Source organism: Sorex araneus, chromosome 5 (genome assembly GCF_027595985.1).
Source record: "Sorex araneus isolate mSorAra2 chromosome 5, mSorAra2.pri, whole genome shotgun sequence".
Classification (NCBI taxonomy): domain Eukaryota; kingdom Metazoa; phylum Chordata; class Mammalia; order Eulipotyphla; family Soricidae; genus Sorex; species Sorex araneus.
In genome coordinates, this window is record NC_073306.1 from 174,018,336 (window position 1) to 174,034,168 (window position 15,833).

At 42.7% G+C, this 15,833-nt stretch overlaps 1 protein-coding gene across 13 annotated transcripts in view; it reads left to right on the forward strand.

The window, feature by feature from the left end:
* The window catches only part of LIMCH1 (LIM and calponin homology domains 1), a 367,764-nt gene extending 359,397 nt beyond the window's left edge, over window positions 1-8,367 (forward strand). For all 13 annotated transcript variants that reach the window (XM_055140738.1, XM_055140740.1, XM_055140745.1 and 10 more), the window contains one exon: window positions 7,991-8,367. In XM_055140738.1, coding sequence (XP_054996713.1) covers window positions 7,991-8,016 — 26 coding nt within the window. In that variant the 3' untranslated portion in view covers window positions 8,017-8,367. The remainder of the gene's footprint in view (window positions 1-7,990) is intronic.
* Window positions 8,368-15,833: the final 7,466 nt, after the last annotated feature.

The following is a 15,833-nucleotide window of genomic DNA, read 5'->3' on the forward strand; positions in this document are numbered from 1 at the left end:
TGATTTTGTTCCCAGGTGAGTTAACTTCTTTGTGGATATCTGCTTTCCTCCCAAATACCTTAGGCATAATCAGCGTTTCACACATATTTGCAGCCTAGACGTTGCTTCTCCTCTGGCTGAGTCTCTTACCGTGAGAGTCATGTTAGCTTTGGAAGCACCAGGGGGTGCTATTGTCCAGCCATTGTCTGGAAAATCTGAACAGAGCCATTGGTTCGGCTGTGACTCCTTCCTGTCCCATTTGAAGTAGTCTTTCTGCTACGTAAACAGACGTTCCTATGCAAATTTATTAGTCAAACTTCTTTATTAACAATAACATGGGAATGAAAGTTGACGTTTGCTTGGAATTCAAGGATATTTTCTTTCTCAGAGACAGTGAAGTAACATTTGCAGAGTCTTTTAAATTTGGTTGTCTAAGTCGGCTAGAGTGAAGCCTTTAAGAGTAAAGGTTGGAATTGAGTGGTATTGTGATCAAAGAAATATATGCTTATTTCAATTTTTACACTGTATCACTGTCATCCTGTTGCTCATCGATTTGCTCGAGCGGGCACCAGTTACTGTTTTTGGCATATCAAATATGCCACGAGTAGCTTGCTAGGCTCTGCGTGCGGGCAGGATACTCTTGGTTGCTTGCCAGGCTCTCCAAGAGGGGCGGAAAAATCTAGGTCGGCCGCGTGCAAGGCAAACGCCCTACCCGCTGTGCTGTCGCTCTAGAGCCAGAGAGATAGTCCATGGAATAAGGTGTTGCTCTGCATGGACTTGACCCTAATTTGATCCCCAGAACCACTCAGGTTCCCTGAGTCGTGCCATCAGTGGTCTCAGGAGCAAATTTTGCCCCACAAAAGAAGTAATATCTGACAGATGGCTTTGATCTACGGCAAACATTTGACTTAAGACCAAGAGAGTTCCGATTTAAAGAGCTAGAGTCAAAATGGACTAATACTTCATGCATTTTAGAGATAGTTAAAAATCTATCTAGGTAGTATATTGGCGTTGATCTTTATTCTATATGCTATACTAAAATATAGTAAATTAGTAAACCATATATACATAGCACTGTAGCACTGTCGTCCATCGATTTGCTCAAGTGGGCACCAGTAGCTTCTCGATTGTGATACTTGTTGTTACTGTTTTTGGCATATCCAATACGCCACGGGTAGCTTATTGGGCGGGATACTGTCAGTAGCTTGTCAGGCTCTCCGAGAGGGATGAAGGAATCGAACCCGGGCCGGCCACAAAATACATAAAAATTATATATTATTTAAGCTGTGATTTTGTTTATTTTGTTTTTACACAAAAGAAAGAAAACTAGAACCCTTTCCTTGTGTTTTAGTGACTTTTCCTATTCCATTAATACTGGCTTTTTCTGCATCTTATTGACCGGACTGAATGTGAAGGATGACCCCAGCAGAGGGCGCTGTTAGTTGAAGGGCTGGTGATTCAGATTTGCAAAACGGACCACTGCTGAATGTCCATCATAACTTAATGTGCTCGGAGAATGCCAACAGAGAACAAGCCTGTATCCACTTCTGGTTGACAGGAACATATTTTCATGCAGTTTTATTTTAATTAGGGAATGGGGTGATTCATGCTTTTTTTTTTTTAAATTAGCTTTTTAGATGTGGGTCACACCGTTTTCTATTCAGTGTGATTCCATAGGGCATGAACAGAATTCATGACAAATAGAAAGATAAGCATCATAGAGTTCTTGGATCAGTCTCATAAGCTTAAAAAATCAAGTTCGGATAGGGAGATAATACGGGACTCAGGGCATAGGCCTTGCTTGTGGCCCACTCTGGTTCTCTCCTCGCAGCACCTGTCCCCTGAGCATCACTGCTGCTGCCCTGAAGGTCCCCCAGACACTGCTGGGGTTGCCCCGGGAAACCCCAGTACCTGAGGGCCAGTACACAGCCTCAGCCAGGCCCAGTCCGCTGACTGGCCAGGAGGAAGCCCTGTCTTGCAGATAAACTTTTAAAATGTGACTTTCCCTCCTTGTTACTTTAAATTCTTCATGCAACATCTTACTAAGAGCATAGAATTCTAAGATACTAAGAAGCAGTCATACTCATTCTGTCTTCCTAGAAAACCCCGATAGACAATGAAAAGAATCAAGTCATAACTGGCGTAAGTTTAGAAAAATTGGACTTCTCAGAAAGTACAAAATTTAGTAGACTAAAGACCGAACACGAAGGCCACTCAATACCTCTACAACACCCAAAAGGAGAGAGAACAAAGGGGAATGCCCTGCCGCAGAGGCAGGGTGGGGTGGTGGGGGCTGTGGTGGGGATGGTGGGAGGGATACTGGGATCATTGGTGGAGGAGAATGGGCACTGGTGGAGGGATGGGTAAACAATCACTGTATGACTGAAATGCAAACACAAAAGTTCATAAGTTTGTTATTGTACCTCACAGTGATTCACTAATAAAAAATTTTTAAAAAAAATTAGGTTTAAAGTCTCCAAAGTTAGCCCTTGTAATCACTTTCTAAGATGTGTGGGGTTTGAGGGTTTTGTTTTGTTTTGTTTTGTTTTGTTTTGTTTTGTTTTGTTTTTGTTGCTTGAGGGCCTCAACTGGCTCTTAGCTCAGGAATCACTCCTGGAAAGACTTGGGAACCATATGTGGTGCTGGGGATGGAACCCAGGTTGGTGTCATGCAAAGCAAGTGCCTTACTTGGTGTGCCATCTCTCTGGCCCATGGTTTAATTTGTGTATGTGTGCATGTGTGTGTGTGTGTGTGTGTGTGTGTGTGTGTGTGTGTTTTGTTTTATCATGGTACTCACATAGACAAGGTATTGTATACTCAGTTTTTGATGCTATTATTTTTTAACTATTTTGGGGTCCAACACAGGGCCTCATCCACACAAGGCATGTGCGCTATGGCTGAGCCACACACCTGTCCCCTCTTCTGTGCCTCATCACACAAGGCACAGCATACCTACCCAGTGCTGCTTGGAGCTGCTCCAGGCAGTGTGTGTGGGACCAGGTGATGCAGAGGATCGAATCCCAGGATTGACCCCCACATCAAAGCAGGAGATCCAACCTGAATATATCTCCTGGCCCCACTTTTACTTCCTTTTACTGGCCGTTTGAATAGCTCTTACAATCCTGGTGCATAGGCTTCATTTAATTTAAAACAAATTCTTTATAAAAGGACAGTTTCGTTATTTCCATTTAAAAAAATTTTTTGAGTGTTCAACTTAAAAAATGTATATTTTAAAGAACATTCGTGTGTGTGTGTGTGTGTATGTGTGTGTGTGTATCTTGATGAACTTTTCTGCACAATCAGTCTTTTTTTTTTTATTTTGGGGCCACACCTGGTGATACTCCTGGCTCTGCACTTAGAAGTGACTCCTGGCAGTACTCAGGGTACCTTATGGGATTCCAGAGATGGAACCCAAGTCCGCAGTGGGCAAGGCAAGCGCCTTACTCGCTGTATTATCTCCCCGGCCCCTCTTGGTGAACATTTCTAAACCTTACCATAAAACAGCTTCTAAATAGCTAAGATAGTGATCATCAGGAATGCATTCTGGGGTGAGAGAAATGAGGAGGGAGATATCCAATTTTATTATTTCCCCCCATAAGCCAATTCTGTGATATTAATATAAAAGTCCTTTTTTCTCAATAATTTAAACTGCCAGTTCTCTCATAACCTCAGTTCCCATATACATTTTTGAGTATTATGAATATTTCATTACGTTTTATTAATCTATTTTATAAAATTTAACAGCTTTAACAATTATAACTTCATGGTATGTTTTAGTATTGAATAATAATGCCCATTTTCAATTATTTTTTTCCAAATCATCCCCCCCAAGTTTTAATTTTTAAAAATTTTTTTTTCTAGATAAATGTTATTATTATAGGCTAAACTTAAATCAGTATATGACATGGAGAATGACCAATACAACTGAGTTTTTTTTTCTTAATATCACAAGGAGAGGGGAGCTTTGGACGTGAAGCAGTGAAAAGATGACACTTGGCTAGGTATACATGACAACCTTTCAGTACCTGTATTGCAAATCACAATGCCCCAAAGGGGTGGGGGTGAGAGAGAGAGAGGAAGAGAGAGAGGGAGAGAGGGAGGGAGAGAGAGAGAAAGATGAAGGGAGGGAGAGAGAAGGATGAAGGGAGGGAGAGAGGGAGAAAGAGAGAACGTGTTATAAAGGCAGTTTGGGGGGAGAGGCAGGAGGGAAACTGGGAACATTGATGGTGAAGAGACGGGGTTGGAACATTATATGACTGAAACCCAATCATTTCAAGAGAACTTTGTAACTATAAAGAAGAGGGAAAAAACCAGAGTATTATAAATACACTTGAATTGGCTGAATCTACAACAGACGCAATACAAGAATCACAGTGGGAAGAAGTGGCTAAAAATCGTTTTTCTTTCTCTTTTTAATTTGATTTCGACTTCGGTGGAGAAAGGGGGAGATGGATAGCTGTGAGATGTTGTTTACATCATAGGCATTCTAAGTGAAACAAAATAATTTCATTGTGTGGAATAATAAAACCTGAATATATAATCCTATTCAAATAACTAGGCACATTTAAATGCAGTTTTTCAGTTGGAAGGCGTAAAAATAGCATGACAGCATATTAAAATGCAATTCCTAAGAGCAATGTAAACAGTTTTAAGTTCATATGTAAATGGGATGGAAGGGCGAAACAAATTACCTGTCACAAATCAAGCCATTCCATGTTTAACTTGTGCCGTTTGGGCTTGGGTGTTGCTTGACTGTCTTTACGTCTGTTTTCATCATTCACTCTTGCCAAATGCACTTAGTGCGAAATCCCCGGGTTCTTTTTCCAATATTCCAGTGGCCCCATCACACAACTCTAGGGCCTAACATGAAGGAGGAACTTGGCGAAGGCTTTTGCAGAAAATAGGGGACCCAGCTGATCCTTCCTGGATAAGGTTACCAGAAAAATAAGAGATGTTCTCTGTGAATGGGAGAGGGGATTTAATTTGAATTTCAAAGACAGTGACTTTTTTGTTGTTAAAGTGACATTGCTTTTTTCTTTTTCCTATTTTTTAAATATTTTTGCGGTTTTATTGAGGTATAAATGACAAAATGTAAGGTATTTAAAGTGCACAAAATGACACTCTGTGCTGGTCGTACACGCTTCCTCACAAAACGGTTTTTATTTTGTTTTGTTTTGTTTTATTCATTTATTTATTTAAATCACCGTGAGATTGAAACTTACAAAGCTGCATATGATTAGGCTTCAGTCAAACAGTGCTCCAACACCCACCCTTTCACCAGTGTATATTTCTCAGCACTGGTATCCCCAGTTTCCCTCCCATCACATCCAACCCCCCACCCAGCCTGGCGCCAGGCAGCCAAGTTCTCTTTCTCCCTCTCTCTCTGTCTCTCTCTGTCTCTGTCTCTCTGTCTCTGTCTCCTTCTCCCCCTACCCCTTTTGGGCACTGTGGTTTGCAATACAGATTCTGAAAGGGTATCATGTATATCCCTTTACCTACTTTTAACCCTCAGTTCTTGCCCGGCGTGATCATTTCCAGCTATTATTGTCATACTGTTCTCTTCTCTATCTTACCTACCTTCCTCCCCGCACACATTTTTGGTTAATTTCAACCCCCAGTCCTCCTAGCCCCTGCTTTCCTTAGCTGTAGATATTAGTGTTTATATACATAACGCTCCAGGCCACTTTCCACACGCTCGGGCCGAGCCTCAAGCATGAGTGAAGTCCCATGGAACCCAGGTAATGCAGAACTTTGTGATCTTGGACTCTGGGCTCAACAGAACCTGGGAGCAGAGATCCTCTGCTGGCTTCCCCCAGTCTCGGGCCACCCAGGAGTCACACCCATAAACCTCCTCCTGGGTGTGTCAGATAATCTCCTCATCCCCATCGGCCACCTTCCAGAACTCACAGCTGCTTCTCCCGGAAGGGAGCATAAATGGAGGCTCCCATAACCATACCACCAGACTCCACGCCAGAGGCTGTTTCCACTCAGGGTGCCCCAGAGGGGTGTGGGTGAGAGCCCTCCCCGCCCCAGGGGACCCAGCCCCAGCAGCCGACCTCTAATACCCAACCGCCACCACACTCCAGGCCACTTTCCACACACTCGGGCTGAGCCTCGAGCATGAGTGAACATATTCCTGGACTACGCGGCCGCAACATATCATAAGACACTTCCTACTCATTTTCCATAAAATCATAGAGGGAATATATATATATATATATATATATATATATATATATATATGCCTTCTAGAGAGCCCGGCAAGCTATGGAGAGTATCCTGCCCACACAGCAGGGCCTGGCAAGCTCCCTGTGGCCTATTCAATATGCCAAAAATAGTAACAATAACAGGTCTCATTCCCCTGACCCTGAAAGAGCCTCTAATCATTGGGAAAGACGAGTAAGGAGAGGCTGCTAAAATCTCAGGGATGGGACAAAATGGAGACGATACTGGCACCCACTCAAGTAAATCAATGAACAATGAGATGACAGTGATGACAGTAATACAGTGATACAGAACTTATATATATATATATATATATATATATATATATATGTAATGACATTGCTTTATAACAGACATTGGCTTTAGATGTGCATCATTAAGAATCAACCTGAATTGGGGCTGGAGCAATAGCACAGTGCAGTGGGTAAGGCATTTGCCTTGCACGTGGCTGACACAGGTTCGATTCCCAGCATCCCATATGGTCCCCTGAGTACCTCCAGGAGTAAATCCTGAGTGCATGAGCCAGGAGTAACCCCTGAGCATCGCTGGGTGTGACCCCCCAAAAAAAGGATCAACCTGAATAGAGACTACATTAAGTTCACCACTTCAACTCATTTTGGGGACTCTCCCCAGCTGTGTTCAGAAGAATCCAGAGACCCCTCTGGGTGCTGCCAACCAACCAGGTTAGATGGCTCAGTGTAGGACTTAGGGATTCAATGCTACCTGGGCACAGAGGTCTGGGAAGGAGTGAGGCACCCACCAGAGCTATATCACAGGTGCTTGTTGGAGAGCAGGGAGGGACCATGAAGTGCCTGAGATTGAACTCAGGGCCTGTGCATGTCTCTCTAACCACTGTGCTATCTCCCTGGCTCCTTTTAAAAGTCTTTTTTTTAAGCCTATGGTTAACACAAATGTTGCATGCTTATGGTTTATCATTAGTAGACCTCAATTATTAGGAAATATGTGAATGACAGACAGGAGGAATAAAAGAAGAAGGAAGGAAGGAAGGAAGGAAGGAAGGAAGGAAGAGAAAGAGAGAAAGAAAGAAAAAGAAAGAAAGAAAGAAAGAAAGAAAGAAAGAAAGAAAGAAAGAAAGAAAGAAAGAAAGAAAGAAAGGATATTAATCTAATATTTATTATAAAAGATATTACAAATGTAACTGGGTGGTCCACATTTTTATTTGCTAAGTTACATGGCCCTATTTCTTTTTCAATGTTGAAATGTATTTTATTCTTAGAGACAGCAAACCTAAAAGAAGATTATTTCCTTATTTGACCAGAAGACAAAGCTGAAAATGTGATGGAAATCATTTGACTTATGGTGAAATACAAAAGATTTCAACCAGATTTTACAAGACATAGGAATGGCCTGGGCTTCTTGTTCAATTCTGGGAGGGAGGGCCATAGATATGGTACAGTGGGTAGCGTACTTGCCTAGCATGCAGCAGACCTGGGTTCAATCACCAGCGTCTTATATGGTCCCCCCTTCCCCATCCAAACATTGACAGGAATAATTCTTTAGAGCAGGACCAGGAGTAACCCTGAGCATTGCCAAGTGTGGCTCTAAATCAATTCTGGGAGGGAACTCAAGAGGTTGTGTTTCTAAGAGCACCAGGTAATGATGCTGTTGGAAGGAGGCTGAGTAGCAAGCAGGGGGAACAAGACTCCCCCGCTGGAGGGAGAGGCATGATCAGCAGCCAGTGCTCGTTTGGACGATGGAGTAACTAACGTTTGAAGCTGGGAGCATTGACTCCTTTCACTAAACATTGCTGTTTCCTTTGTCACAGGTGCTGGCCAACCCACCATGCTGTGATGTGGTTTCATGTTTCCAAAACCCTCACCTGAGAGTCTCCCTGGCAATCCTTTAACAGAATCCTAAATTCAGGGTCTTCTCAACATTCATCTTTAATCTGAAAAGGCTATTTTAAAAAATGGTATCTGTTCTTTTATATGACAGTGTTAGTGTTTTTCCTGGTTAATTTTTCATGTGTAATTTTTTTTAGCATTTCCACACAATATACGAAAGAATATTGAATTGTAATGATCTGGAACAGTTCAAAAGAAGGTTTTTAGCATGGTCGAATAGGCTTATGGCTTAAAATGTGTTATTCTCTTCTTTGGGAATTCATGAGTTAAATAATGCAATAAATCTGTTTTTGTTTGAGCATTTCTAGAAATTAAATATGTTTATGTTTACAGAATTGAGCTGCAGAAAGTGCAAGACATGCCAATTGAGACATGGGGGTCTTCTAAGACAGGCATACACATGTAATGCATTTCAGAAACTGCAATTCCCATTCTATCTCTGAGCTGTAGCTTGTTTTTTCATGCAAAGACACCAGTCTGATCATAGAGACATTTGCATTACTTATCTTTGGGGATAGACATCTGTCCAATAAATTATTGCACCATTAGTATTACATTTTGCGTACTTTGGAAGGTATATGATTCATAGACTCTGGGCCAATCGATAAAGAGAACCCCCGCAATATTGGGCAGGCTTACACTCTGGGACATTGCTCAAGGGTAGGAAGACAGCAGAGGGACCTGTGTCACTCATCATTTCCAAAGTTGTTATCAAAGTCTATGAGGAAGTTTAATCTTCAGACAGTGTGGGTCAATTGATAGCCACAAGGCCTTTGCTACTTGCTCTTCTCCGGCATGCGATTCAATAAGAGACTTAATGTGGAAGCTCTTGTTTGATGACGTTAAGTCCCTCCAGCAGTGAGAGCCCCACCCACCCTGGCCCGTGTGGTCTCCTGGAGGGCCTGAAGCACAAGTGTCTCAAGAAAATCATCAAGCCCATCCTAACAGAATCCAGATGGCAAATGATGTCACAACTCGGATGTGTGATCAGCGATTGCCTGCGTCTCACACGGAGCCTGGCCCACTCAAAAGAATGAGGATGCACCCTCCTTTCCCTCCAACTCTCTCCGCGGTGGGATTCTGGACCTCCTTATGCCCATTTAGATGGGAACTCTTGCCCTGGGCGACAGTTTCAGCTGCCCACGAATGGAATCAAGTTACTTAAAAACAAACAAACAAAAAGCATCAACTTTAGCTCTCCAGTTTGTTTTCTTGAAGACTTGGGTCTGGGGAACTATTTATTCTGCCTTAAAACAATGGCAAAGAAGTGAAGATGACCTTTTGTGAATGTAGACTGTGAACATTCTGCAGATAGGTTAATGTAGCCATAAAAGGAGATCAAGTAGCTGGTTTTATTGGGGTTTTTTTTTCCTGTTATGTGAGCAATAATTTCTTTGTGTCTTCTTGAGTCTGACTAGCAATTACTTATTGACATGCTAGTTGGTTCTCCGCATGCAGGTTCCATGTAAGTGCAGAAATTTCCTCATTGCCGGAGGGATTTTGACCCTTTCATCATTTAGATGAGCTGGTATTAGATTGAAATTCACACACCATTTCATTAAAAATTGTGCCTTAGAAAACGCACGCTGTTGCACATAGCCAGCAATGAATTACGGTTGCAGCACATGGTGAGATGAGTCCTTGAGTTAGACTTCAAGCTGTAGGGGGTAAAAAAAAAACCGTATGAGTGTCAAGACTTCTCGAAGAAGCTGTATGCTGTTTCACGGGGGGAAAAAAATAAGAAAAAAAGAAAAAATAGAAAACACAACAGAAAAACGTTTTGAAAATGTACAGATTAAGCCCAATATTTTGATTACCCACCTGCATGTTTTATTAAATATTTTGATAATGTGGATGTTTACATTTTGCATGATAGTGGCAGAGTACTTTACCATAAATGATACACAAAACATGTACAATATGATCATTCATAACTGTTTTTTATAGAAGACTTTTTACCTGTGTAACCCCAGCTGTTCTGTAAGGATTATATGAATATTGCACATTCTCTCTGGCTTCACAAACCCATTTATACATATTTCTTAGTGAGACTCATTGCACTTGTATTGAAGCAAGAATCGAGTCAAGAAAAATAAAGCCTCGTTCTCCCACTACGAAATGTGCTTTTCCATAATGAACAAGAGTCACCAGCACAGAATACTCTCCAACATTTTCTAAATTCTGATTGCCAACTGTTTCTATTTCTATTTGATTTATATTTCATTTGCGGTCTGTTACATGGCAGACCAGGCAGACGAGATCTTGTTTTTCCCAATGCAGCATAATGAGTATGATCTATTTCTTTTCAAATATTTTTTGAATCCCAGAAAAGAAAAAAAAATGTTCTGCTCTGTTGAGCTACAACGTAAATGTGTTTGCTTGAAAAACAGATGAGGCAAGTGAGTGTGATTTATGGTTCCTTAAGCAGTAGTTCAGATTTTTTTTTCTTGTCCTCCAAAAATCTCTGGTCCCTTCTCTTTAGAGTGAAAGAGAGAGTGGGGGGGAGCTTACTTAGTGTCCACGAGCCAACTCTCATGACATTTCTTTCTTTCTATATAGTTATTAATGCAACCCACATTAGAGGTATCTATAGGCAACATAAGACCTAATGAATTGAAATGATTCACCTCATTTGGAAGTCTATCCAAAAGACGCTATGGTCTGGGTGGGCCAATGTTCTACATGCATTATACTAACCTTCATTTTAAATATTTATTCTAAAATGCCTCTGAAAATATCCAAAAAATTTTAAAAAATAAATTAAAAGTTGTCTAAAATGCAACAGCTTTTATAGTCAATGTACATTTATAAATAAAATACTCAAATCAACTCTGCACTTCATTGATTCTTCTTGGGGAGGTGTTGTGGTTGGATCGACCCAGTGGTCCACAGGCGCTACTTCTTCCTGACTGTGCTCAGGAGAGACCCGTGACACAGGAGGCCATATGTGGTGTTAGGGATATTGTTGGGTTTTTTTTATTATTATTTTTGTTTATTTGGGGGGGAGGGGGTCGCACCCAGCAATGCTCAGGAGTTACTCCTGAGCTCTGCACTCAGAAATTATTCCTGGTGGGACACAGGAGACAATATGGGTTGCCTGGAATTGAACCCAGGTCAGCCTTTTGCATGGCAAAGGCCCTACCCACTGGGCTATAGCTCCAGCCCCAGTGTTAGGGATTTTGAACTGAAATTGACGGCATGCAAAGCAAGGACCTTACCCCCTGTAAAATCAGATCCTCCATTGATTCTTCTGGGAACAGTGGGGATTAAATTTCTTCCTCAGGGAAGAGAGAATCCAGCTCGTCCTTGAAGCTTTGTTGAGGTTTAAATAGAAGATGGTAATGATGTTTGGTAGCTTATATACATGGGGCCTTATTGAGGTCAACTGTTTAAGGCAGATCAAACTTGCCTGCAGGTTGTCACAATCACTGAGGAATTGCCTTCCATGGCAGGGACTCTTAGAGATGAGACACCAACTAGCAGGTTATGCAGATGCCAAGAGAAATTGTCGGAAATAATCAGAAGAGGAGGAACGTGCCACACTGACTGGCAGAGAAACCAGCAAAGGCCATTACAGTCTTTCTCCCTGGATGCTGCCTCGGTGTTCCTTCTCACTGCACCTGGTGGTCCAGTCTGCTTTCCCTGAAGGCCTTCTTGGAGGTTGAGTATCAGCCTTTATGTGCTGGTACTATCGGCTTTCTAAAATACACATGTCTCTTCTTTAGTTCCTTTGCCCTCCAGTGAAAGACCTCTAGTAGCTTATCCCTTGAGAAGGGAACCAGAGACTTAAGCTAGCTGGGAAGTTGATCACAGTGCACGTGCGACTCTGTACTGGCTCAAACGAACCAAATTCAAGGCAGCAAGGACCCTGCAAACCTGAAGGCCTTGCTGTGAGACGCCCTGGGAGCAGAATTGCTCCCAGATCCACCCAGGCCGCAGAGAATACAAGAATGTCACAGCCCGTTTGAGAGAGCTTGAAGCTGGGGCAGAGTGCAGAGTCAAAGGCATCACACATCCTGGAGGCAGAGTGCTAGGAGAGCAGGTAGGGTGCTTGCCTTGTATGCAGCTGACCCAGGATCAATCCCCAGCATCCCCTATAGTCCCCTGAGCCCCACCAGAAGTAATTCCTGAGGACAAAGCCAAGAGTAACCCCTGAGCATTGCTGGGTGTGGCCCCCAAACAAATAAAACACATCATAAAACCTCAGAAGAGTTATTTTCAGAGTTATGGAAGGGTCAGGGGATGCTTGCAGAGGAGGTCACACAGGATGGAAGGAAGGACTCCCTTAGGGTAAATAAGGGATTGGGGAGCAGGGGAAGGAAGTGCTGGGCCTGACACACTAGCCCCTCTTCAGGGCAGGATTGCATGTTGGGGGGATGCCAGTGCAGAGAGGTGAGACCCAGGGCTGAGTGGGCCAAGGCTGCAACACTGAGTTTATTAAGGCCTAAGACTTTATTACTATCGCAATGACAATAAACATTTTATTTCCAGGGGACCTGAATAATTCATCATGGAGTTGTGAAAGACACAAATTAATCTATTTGGAGATGAGGGAAAGGAAGTAGATTGGGCCACATCCAATGGTGCTCAAGGCTTACTCCTGGCTCTGTGCTCAGGAATCTCCCGGCAGGGCTTGAGGAATGATAAGCAGTGCTGGGGATTTGAGCTAGGGTGAACTATAGGCAAAGCAAATGCCATAAGCTCTGTACTATCTCCAGTCCAAAATGCAAACTGATTTCATGAAGGAAAATATATCTGTATCTTGTCCCCAGGCACGGGGCAGTTCATAGGTGGAGGCCTAGAGCAAGCTTCTGAACACTTACATGGCTTACGATGCAATCTTCCCATTGCTATCACAAGTTGCTTTCTGGTTTTCTTTTTTTTTTTTGCTTTTATTTTTTGGGGGTCACACCCAGCGATGCTCAGGGGTTACTCCTGGCTTTGCACTCAGGAATTACTCTTGGCGGTGCTTGGGGAACCATATGGGATGCAGGGGATCGAACCCAGGTCGGCCGCGTGCAAGGCAAAGGCCCTATCGCTGTGCTATCGCTCCGGCCCCTGGTTTTTATTTTGTTTTGCTTTAAGTTTTGTGGGGCTCATGAGCCTCCACCCCAGACACATAAGCATGTGCTCTACCACTGTTTCATCCCCAGAACCTGCAAAGTTACAAAGCAGTTGCTGCCATTTGCATAGAATAGGGAGTTCTTGTCTTCAGTCTCTATGCTTTGTTACTCAAACAGTCTATTCAACTAGGAAGCATTTCAAAACAAAAGTTGTTCTAACATGCAGTTTATAAAGTCTTTATTGGGCCAGGGCCATAGCACAGTAGGTAGGGCATTTATCTTGCATGCAGCCAACCCCAGTTTGATCCCCGGCATCCTATTTGGTGCCCCGAGCACCACCTGGAGTAATTCCTCAGTGCAGAGCCAGGAGTAATCCCTGAGCATAGCTGAGTGTGACCCAAAGAGCTAAAAAAGAAAAATACAAACAAATGAACTAGCTTTTTTTGTATTTGTTCAAGGTCTAAGGACTCCTTTCTAGGGTCCTAATCTAGATCACAAAGGAAGCATCCCCATCCCTTGGCATTATCTAAATCAAGGGATGCAAACTCAAGTGACTCTAAGGACATTATAAATGAGGAATAGGAACCAGAAAAGAGAAAGTGGTATGTCCTATGGAAAAAAGGTGAACTGTTCCATCCAGAAAATGAGGCAGCTACTTGGTCCAACTGTTTTTAGAGGAAGTCATTTTTTGAATGTTGAGATATTTTTAATGTAAGATTTTTAAATGTTGGCAACAATTTCAAATATTTTCCAACATAGCACCAAGCCCAATTTCCTTCGCAGGCCTTGAGTTTGCTGCTTACAGCTAAATCCTCTCTTTGTTCTACCAGCTACTATTAACTGACTCTGCTGTGAGTCATTTTATTTGACAAACATACCATAATATGGCCATGCAAAATGTTTGCTTTGCAGAGTGCCATGGATCATGTTGAGAAAGAAACTGATGGAACCATTAATCAGCGAGTGGTATTGCTCAAATTCATAACACTTTTGCATAGATTACTCGTGAGCTATAGGCTATCAAAGATGACTCTTTTATGAGCACCCATATTCATTATTTTTGCCAAGTCAGGCTCTTTGTCTTTGATTGTTCTTGCTTCTGAATGACTCAGAAGAACAGAAAAACCTGCCAATAAACAAAGAATTTTCCTAAATCCCTTTAACATTATTTGATCAAATGCACTTTTGCAAGCATTGTCTTAGTTACCAAACAACATTTTTGCCATATAAGAAGAATGGTTGCATGCCTTCCCATTTTATTGATGAGATATGGAGGTAGAAGAGGGACAAGTGACTTATTCTGGTGACTTATTCTGATTTTATATAATTGTGTATCTCCCTGGCTGTTCCCAGTCAAGGGTGATGAGGTTAACTTCCTGTTCACCTGAGCCTGCCTTCATTCGGGGGCATCACCTAAAATCAACAATGAAGGAAGCCCTGATCATAACTGGACTTGTGCGAGATGTAAACTGCACCCAAATACTGGAACTCTCTCTTTACAGCAAATTCACTTTTATAAATTACAAAAAAAAAATGGTGTGTGTGGGGGGGAACTTGGTATTTCATTTTCATCTCTGGAGTTTGATTTCTTACGCTGAGAAGAGAGAACAGAATTGTCCCTTATCACAGGGCTGTGGGCACTTGAGAGTCCCTGTTTGGGAGCTGAGAAGACACTCTGAAGGTCAGTGGCACCCCTGCCTCAACTCCCCCTGCTGTCTTCCCACTCACACCATCCTTCCTCCTTGTGTGGTCTCCAGAGTGAAGAAAAACTAGCCCTGCCCAAGAACTAACAACTTCAGTCTGATTTCTGCTCCACAGCTGGACCTCTGCTTTCTCTAGCAGTCAACAACTGGGCAAGAGTAGGCCTCTTTCTTTCATTGCCTGTGGCTAGGGGAGTGTCCCCAGTGGTACTCTGGGAGGCCAGGGGTTACCTTGGCATTATCCCTGCAGGGCCAGTGACCTTCAGAGTCACACTGGCAGCGCTCTGAGGCCACTGGGGCTGGCGCTGGGGCTGGGGCCGTGTGCTTGGGATCAACCGTGTTAGCTCCCCAACCCCAAGGAATGGTTTATTTCTAATTATTCTGATGGGGAAAAGACACCGAGGGTATCCAACATTTATTCATCTATCATAGTATTTTACCATGAGATGATTAAGTGATTTATGAATCAAGTCGTTTTATTTTTGCAGGAAGAATGATGACACCATCCCTGAAAGCCTCTTCTCTTTATTGGCCATTAAGAAGATAAAGAATGATTCCAGGGCTGGAAAGATAGTACAGAGGGGAAGGTACTTGCCTTACGCATAGCCCACCCAGATTCAGTCCCAGGCACCCCATATGGTTCCCCAAGTTCTGTCAGGAGTGATCTCTGATCACAGAGCCAGGAGTACTCCCTAAGTACCACTAGGTGTGGTCCCAAAACAACAACGAAGTTATTCCAACAAACCCTGTGAGTTTAGAAAACATCTGGCTGGAAAGTGAATTGAACTAGGAAGCCCCTGTCAGCCATGTGTCAAGTGTACGCATTCTCCGGGTACAGCTGCATCACTAGCCCTACCTAAGTGATCTGGGGGTATCCCATGCTTCCTCCTGAATCCAGCAAAAGCCGTGATGATACTGATCAATATGACTGTTTCTAATGTCATTATTTCCTGTTTTCCAATACTTAGAACATTAAGCAGCTATCTCTTTTTGAGATAACA